Source organism: Arachis hypogaea, chromosome 13 (genome assembly GCF_003086295.3).
Source record: "Arachis hypogaea cultivar Tifrunner chromosome 13, arahy.Tifrunner.gnm2.J5K5, whole genome shotgun sequence".
Classification (NCBI taxonomy): Eukaryota; Viridiplantae; Streptophyta; class Magnoliopsida; order Fabales; family Fabaceae; genus Arachis; species Arachis hypogaea.
In genome coordinates this window covers 56906028-56914489 of record NC_092048.1, presented here as the reverse complement: position 1 = coordinate 56914489, position 8462 = coordinate 56906028, and the positions used below count along the sequence as shown (strand labels likewise).

Genomic DNA, 8462 nt, shown 5'->3' with positions numbered 1-8462 from the left:
CAATTCAAGTAACAGGGGCAACTATATGTAGGTAAAAGGCCTCTCCTGAGACAAAAAATAGCAATGGGCAATGCCTCTCGCAGACAAAGCTAAGCAAAAAAATTGATCTTTTTCGGAACAAGCTGACGTCAAAGTCAAAGGCAGTTTCCTCTCTCCTCCCATCCAAACATCTTCTTGTAGAACCATAAATAGCCATTACGAGTATCATAAATATTAACCGCCCCAGCAGACCAAGTCCAACCTACCATTGAACCCGCTTGCACATCCGGATTGTAAGAGAGAATGCTTTCAAGCAAAAAATAAAAAACAAAAAAAATAGTAAAAAAATCTTAAATTAAAATTTAATATATATTAAATAAGTATATAAAATTCTAGTATTTTTATAATAAAAACTTTTAATTTTATTTTTATATTAAAGTATTTTATATTTATTATATTATTATATCCTATATGTATTTATTGAAAAATAATATTAATAAATATTGTATAATTATAAGAAATAATTATATTGTAATTAATAAAAATATTTGATATTTTTTATTTATACATATTTAATAATATTTATATTAATAATTATGAATAATAAACAATATAATTATTTTAAATATAAATGAATATAAAATTAAAATAATATCTAAAAAAATTATTGTGTGATTTTACTATATAACTAAATTAGTATATAAAATAACAAAGAATAGCTGAGTAACAAGGGAAGCATGCAATATAAGGAGGATATAGGTTCAAATTACATCATAGTTTTGGAATTTTCTCTCGAACGATTCGGTTTGACCAATTTTTACTGACTTTGACTGATTTTTATCCTTAAACAGTTCTGGAATTAGACTGAATCGGTTAGGGATCCGGTTCGCTAGTTTTTCGGTCGAATTAGTTGGTCTGATTTTACAATTATGATTTATACATAAATATTTAATAGCTAATTTAGTAATTAATTTTGTGTATATACATAATATTTTTTTAATTGGTTTGACTCTATACTTTAATTTTTAGGAGTTAACTAAGGGTCCATTTAAAAAACTTTAAAAGTAGTTTTTTTGAGTTTTTGACTTATGAAAAATAGTAGTATTAATATCTGTTGCAATTTTTAAAACTAAATTAAAATTTTTTAAGAAGCTATTTAGAAACTTATATATAGAGAAGTTAAAAAAAAAGAGTAAACTACCATTTGTACCCACGAAAGTTGAAAACGCTGACATATCTACCCATAGAAAAAGGAAATTACCATTTGTACCCATGAAATATGGATTTCGCATAACAAAATTATCCAAACACTAAAAAATTATTTAAAATCCCTAAATTACCCTTATCTCCACCACCACACCACCTCCTTCACCCAATCACCTTTCTAACCCTAACCCTCAGCCACCACCCCTCTTTCCTTTTTCAATCTCAAATCCCACCACCACCCTCTTCACCCAACCACCACCCCTCTTTCCCTTTCTAACACACTCTCACTATTACTTCCTACTCAGTCCCCACCACTGCTTCAATGGCTCCTTGCCACACCCTCCTCTCTTTCATCCTCACAGTCACAGCAACACTTGCTGCCGCTTCGCCGGAGAAGAAGAGCACCTCGGCAGAGAGAGTTTCAACGACCGCAACCTCGGCCCTGTTCTTCCTAACTGGAAAGAAAAATTAGGGAAATAAATGGCAGAGGAGAAATACAAAACCCTAGAGGTAGTAGAGAAGAACCCCAAATCATGGGTGTTCCACCTTTACTTGAATCGTCCGAGACAACGCAACGCTCTGACGCATGATTTCTTCACTGAGTTCCCCAAAGCCCTGTATGTCCTGATTTCTTCACCATTAACGCTAGTATCCATGGCGCTTGTATCGGTGGTGCAATTGACATCGTGACAGCCTGTGACTTAAGGTATTGCACGGAGGACGCGTTCTTTTCGATGAAGGAGGTTGATTTGGCCCTGGCTGCCGATCTCGGTACCCTTCAGAGACTGCCATTAATTGTTGGCTACGGTAACGCCATGGAGTTGGCCTTGACAGCTCGCCGGTTTTCCAGTTCTGAGGCTAAGCAGTTGGGCCTCGTTTCTCGCGCTTTTCCTTCCAAAGATGACCTCGATCAAGCTGGTAGCTGCGTCGCTGGAAGGAACTTCTCCGCCGCCTTGTGCAACCGAAAGATTATTAGAGCTCGCTATTTCTCCGCCGGCTACGAGGCCACCAACGGCAAGATGAATGACACCCTTGAGTACCGTTCTCCCAGGGACTCCGATGGCCATGGCACCCACACCGCTTCCATCGAGATTGAGAGAGAGAGAGGAGGGGGGAAGAGATGATAGTAGTAGTGGTGGAGAGAGGGGTAGTTTAGGAATTTATTTAGGTGGATAATAACTTTATATGAAACTGATAATTACGAGTGTGTATAACCTTAGGACCATTAAATTCGTAAACAATCCTTGGGATGCCGGATGCATATCTATTTAAGGATATCTGTGAAAGGTTGCGGAATGGGTATTTCCAACGTTGCTTAAGAATGTCATTCGGTAATTCAAATAACCCTTCAGATCAAATTCATGGTTCTTGGTTTGCATATACTAACATAATCAAATACAAGTAAAAATACAAAAACACGGCGATAATTTATTGGTGGTTGAGCTTTCAGTGTTTATAAAAGTTTGATTAAGGAAACCGATTATAATATTGCAAAAACATTCGATTATTCTATTGTAAAAGTTTGATTTAGTGATTGGTTACATCTTTTTCTTACAATAGACCTTAAAAAATATAGAAATGATATATTTAGGTTTTAGAGACTATTAGGATAAAATATTAAAACAGACTAAATTTTAATTTCGTTTTTAATATTTAAAATATTTTTGTCTCGCATCTTACATAATTTTTTTTTATCGTTTTTTCACAATAAATTTTTTTTTTCAAAAATACTAATTTCCTCCATTATCATCTTAGAAATCGCAACAATTAAAATTGTGGTAATTATAGTGATAATTGCAATAAACTTAAGAGTAAAATTGGCAGTAAGAAAAAAAAAAGATGATCATTTTGATTAAAATATAAAAATAAGATGAAATAAAATATTTAGAATAAAAATATGATAAAATAAAATATTTGTAAAAAAATAAAATGTTTTAAATATTAAAATAAAATTAAAATTTAATCTAAATATTAGAGACTAAAAAAATATTTTATTTATTATATAATTATAATTATATAATTCTACTATCCAATGAGTTAAAAACTTAGCCGAGACAATTCGTGTATAAGAAAAAATGTTAGGAATAAAACTTGTATACACAAAAAACAAAAAAATAAAAAATAAAAAACTAGTGGCTTACCGTGGTTTTCGTTTTTATCATATACTCATATATAACAATTTCTAAAAGCCGTATAGAATTATACAATAATCTCTAAAAGCCAAATACAATGTATCCTATATTTTCCAAGGTCTATATTTAGACAGAAAAAGCATATGAATGATTTTATATATAATACAAAAACACCTACGTCGTTTAATTTGAGAACTCTTTCTCGGGTAAGGATTCGGTGCGGCTGCTGTGTTATGCTTATCGGTGCGTACAAGATACGTCTGGTGTACTGGTAGTGTCCCACCATTTTAACCGTTTGATTTTGATTCAAGGGAAATGTGGCGCTATATGCCGGCAACACTCTATTAGTTAATTGTTTGTCTTTTTGCAGCTTTTGGGTAATTGAAAAACCTGATAATTTAAAGTTTTGTTTGGACTTTTTAAATATATAGTATTACGTGAGTAATCTGAAATAGATGAATTGGACTTGAATGAAAGACCCAAACGTTAGAAAAAGGTAGTTTTTGACTTGGTCTACGTCTAGGAATCGTCGTCTAAGTTGTATGTTTGACGGAGTAGAAGGTGATACCTGCAAAAATACTTCGATGCCTAAGTCAGTAAAGAGTTTAGTAAGTTTTAAGTGTATTAGAACTTAGGTTTATCTGAATGTGTCAGTATATTTATAAGTGATGATTCAATAACCACCGTTAAAATATTTCTACTTCTAAAAATGAATAACCGTTCCTTTATCTTAAAATCGTAAAATCAATTTAATATGCGCATTCAATTATATAATAGTATTAAAAAAAAGTAGTATTAAGAATCCAAAATTATGCTCCCTCCTAAAGCATGTTACTGCCCGAGATAGATGAAAGCCTTCCTCAAACTCACTCACATTCACACCCTGACTTATTAGCTTTTTAATTCCTTTTATCCACTTTGAAAGAGTTTAAAATTGTAAAATTAATTCATGAATTTGCAAGAATAAAGCGAGAATAACTTACTCAACTGCTATAGCCAATTGTTTCAGGACAGATGATGGAGAAATGAGGTCCTTGCGTGAGGCAGGGGAGCACGACGGCGCGTGTCTGGGGAGCACGACGGCGCAAGGCAGTTTCTGGGTATGTTAGGGTTTATCAAAGGGGTTGATGATGAAAGAACAAGATCAACACAGATTTTTTGAAATTGAGATTTTTTTTTTAAAGTCAGATAATTCCATCCATAAAATGAAAGAAACATATAGGTGTCCATATATGGGACAAATAAAAAAAATAAGAGACTCCCAATGTTTTACTATAGAGATAATATCATATAATACTCTAATAAGAGAGATAAAAAAGTAAAGTGCTCATCAATTAGGAAGTGGAAATTTGTTGAAGCTCTTTCTGCAGCTTCAAAGCTGACGTCATTATCTCTTCCCCACTAGTTGATACATTATCAAAGATGAACCTGTTCCTAGCCTTCCATAAGGACCAGCTCAAAATCCATTATTATTCTCTGAGATGAGCTATTGGGTTGGGTACGCAAGGCTCCCATTCTCAAGTTTCACTCAACATAGAAATCAGAGTTTTCAGTGCTCCTTCTAGTAGCTGGTAAGCCCATTTTTGACCAAATTTCCTTTGATTTTACACAATGGAAGATGCAATAATTGATTGTTTCTGGAAATTGTAGGCATCTTCGGCAGATAGGTTGAATCGATGGGATGCGATGATGAAGCTTTTGCAGCATTGGAAGCTTTTCATGGAAGCCCCTCCAGAGAAAAATATTAATCTTCCTGAGATTTTCAGTTTTCACAGTTCTCGCCACAAATTTCGTTGTCTCATAATCTCTGGATAAAATTCAATGGGAGAATGCGAGAACCCATAAGCCACACGGTACCCAATACTCACTTCATACAAACCACTTTTATTAAGGACCCAATAGATTTTATCTTCTCCACCACCAATTGTTGTTGCTAGCACATGCTGACTAGTGCCCTTAGAAAAAATACTTCTAATTAAAGTTTGATTCCACTGACCATCAGAAAGTATTAAGTCTTTGACCATCAATAGTGGTTAATTTTGTAGATTGGAAGTTTCAAATGAAGAAACAACATAAGGATGTGGAGGAGCAAGCCAAGGATCACTAAAGATTCGGATACTGGACCCATCACCAATTCGCCAAACTAGCCTCTTTTCAACAATCTTACTCCCTTCCAATACGCTACGCTACCCCCCACGAAGGTACTATTCCGATCTCTGCATTCATTATAGAACTGTATCAAAAATATTTACCTTTGAGGAGTCTAGATAGGAGTGATTGTGCCAGAGAGACAACTTTCCAACATTGTTTTGCTAATAGTGCCAAATTCTAAGCCCTAGGTCTTTAAAACCTAGTCCACCTTCCAATTTTGGTCTTGTCATAGTATCCCAACTAAGTCATGCCATTTTTCGCTCTGTACTTTTTTGACCCACCAAAATTGGGAGAGTATGTTATGAATCTCCCTAATTAAAGTGTCAGGAAGACGGAAACATGATAATGAATAAATTGGGATAGCCTCCCCAATAGCTTTGATTAGAACATGCCTGCCTACAGATGAGAGAAGTTTTCTTTTCCACCTTTGAATTCACTTCCTCACCCTTGTCCTTGATTTCTCCAAAGGTGGCCTTTTTTATTTTTGGACTGTAGATGGAAGACCCAAATATTTATCTTGTGCACCAATATGAACAATTTCTAATTTTCGAGCCAGTAGTAATCGAGTAGCGGGAGGAGTATTATTACTAAAGAATAGAGCTGATTTATGCAAATTAACTTTTTGACCACTAAACCTCTCGTATGACTGAAGAAGATTGAGGATATTTTCATAACTGTTTTCTGACGCTTTGCAAAAAAAAATATTGATTCATCCGCAAACAATAAATGATTAATAGTAGGACATCTTTGGTTGATCTGAATACCTTCAATGAGACCGTTTTGCTCTACCTTGTTTAGCAAAAAAGATAATCCTTCTGCACAGAAAAGAAAAAGGTAGGGAGATAGTGGGTCTCCTTGACGGATACCTCTATTTGATTTAAAAAAACCAAAAGGTTGACCTTCAACAATGACAGAGTAAGAAACTATAGTCACTACCTCCTGTATCCAACCAATCCACCTAGATTCAAATTCCAGCTTCTCCAAAATGAACCAAAGAAAATTCCACTTAAAACGATCATAAACTTTGCTCATATTCAATTTAACAGCCATTTCACTTGATAGGCCCCTCTTCTTTGTCTTTAGATTGTGCATACATTCATGAGAGACTAGAATATTGTCTGAAATCAATCTACCCTTAATGAAGGCACTTTGATTAGGGCTAATCAGCGAAGCTATAAATTTCTGTAGCCGATGGACTAGTACTTTAGAAATAATCTTATACACAACTGAGGAAAGGTTGATGGGTCTAACCTATGTCATATCCTTTGCATCAGGAATCTTAGAAATGAGATAGATTTGTGTATGGTTGAAGCTCTTTAGTAGTCTATCATTGACAAAAAAATTGCGGACAACCTTAAAAACATCCTCCCCTACTAAACTCCAGTAGAATTGAAAGAATTTAGCCGTAAATCCATCATCACCAAGGGCGCTCTGGGGTGAACACTAAAGACGCATGTTTTACCTCATCAAAACTGACCGGTCTAGTTAATTTTCTGTTCATGGTTGCTGAAACTTTGGTTTTAAAATCTTCGAATGCATGTGTCGGATTAGCTTGGTTAATCGATGTGAAAATATCCTTGAAGTATGTTTCAGCTACTTGTACAATTTCCTCACGGGTGGTAGCATACGTACCATCATTCTTTTCCAATTTTTAAATTTTATTTCTCTGGATTCTAGATTAGAATGATTGGTGAAAGAAACTTGTATTTCTTTCCCCTTCTTTTAGTCACTTTACACGAAATTTCTCTCTCCAATAGCTTTTCTCCCTAAAGTAAGTATCCTCAAGTTTATTTTCTAAGGTTTTAACCTGTTCTCCCCCTGTAATACCCTACTCTCTGAAAATTTCAAGCTGAGATGTGAGTTCACCAATGTCCTTCTTCGAATTAGATTTGTTCTGTTGCTGTCATTGAACAATTCGGTGCCTACAATGCTTTAATTTTTGAGCCAAAACAAACATCGCTGAGCCATCCACTCATTCCTTCCAAGCTTTAGTGATAATTACCCGAATTTCTTCTAAACCACACCATCTCTCCTGAAACTTAAACATCCGATTAGATTTTTCTATGACCGGATTTGTATCAAGGAGGATAGGCGCATGATCTGAACCATTTTCTACGAGGCGAGACAGTGAAGCTGATGGAAAACAATCCATCCACTCATCGTTTGCAAGTGCACGGTCAAGCCGCTCCCTGATTTTGTCCTGCCTTCGTTGCCTATTAGTGCAGATGAAGCTGATTTTGACCCCCTTCCTTCCTTCTCATCGAGACTCACTATAGCACTAAAATCACCCATAATTACAACTTTTCCAAAGAAACGTTGTACAAAAGAGGAAAGTTCTGTGTATTGGGTAGACCGAATCCCATCCAAGCATTTTAAATGTACCCCAATCATCCCTCAAGAACAGTTCAAAACATGATCAATTACCTTGACAGCTATGAAAAACTCTTTTTCAACAAGAATCTAAACTATTGTGCCCTCCTTTCATGCTAAAGCCAATCCACCAGTTGTACCAGTTGGACTAACAATCCTCCAATTCGTAAAATGACAAGATCTCAATTTACTTTCTACCAGACGAGATTGGTTTTTTGTTTCCCATAGAAACACAATTTCGGAGGAGTGGGATTGACACATCCCCTTTAAGGTTATGAACTTATTAGAGATCTTCCCAGACCACGACAATTCCATGAAAGAACTCTCATGGTGAATTAAAGAAAAGGAATAAAGAAGGGAATAAAGAAAGGATTAAAAAAAAGAATTAACAAAATCAAACATTCACCTAAACGGCACAAAAATTCTATTTTAAAAAAACCCTAACAGAACAAGTTGAAGAAATATGTACTCCTCACATGAAAAAAACCTAAAGGGCGCTATGTGAATTAGTTTTGGATAATCTATTTTTTGAAATTGAGATTGTTTTGATGATTAATTAATCTTGATATTTTTTTTTTTTTGAAATAATTGGATGATTTGATTTTTAATTTTAATTGTTATTGA

General features: G+C 34.7%; 1 protein-coding gene across 1 annotated transcript; it reads left to right on the top strand.

Moving 5' to 3' along the window:
* The first annotated feature begins 1655 nt into the window (after positions 1 to 1655).
* LOC112738416 (delta(3,5)-Delta(2,4)-dienoyl-CoA isomerase, peroxisomal-like) lies at positions 1656 to 2309 on the top strand. The gene is made up of 2 exons (XM_072210756.1): positions 1656 to 1802; positions 1835 to 2309. Exons 1-2 carry the CDS (start codon positions 1666 to 1668, stop codon positions 2307 to 2309), a joined length of 612 nt encoding a protein of 203 aa, XP_072066857.1. The 5' UTR covers positions 1656 to 1665.
* Positions 2310 to 8462: the final 6153 nt, after the last annotated feature.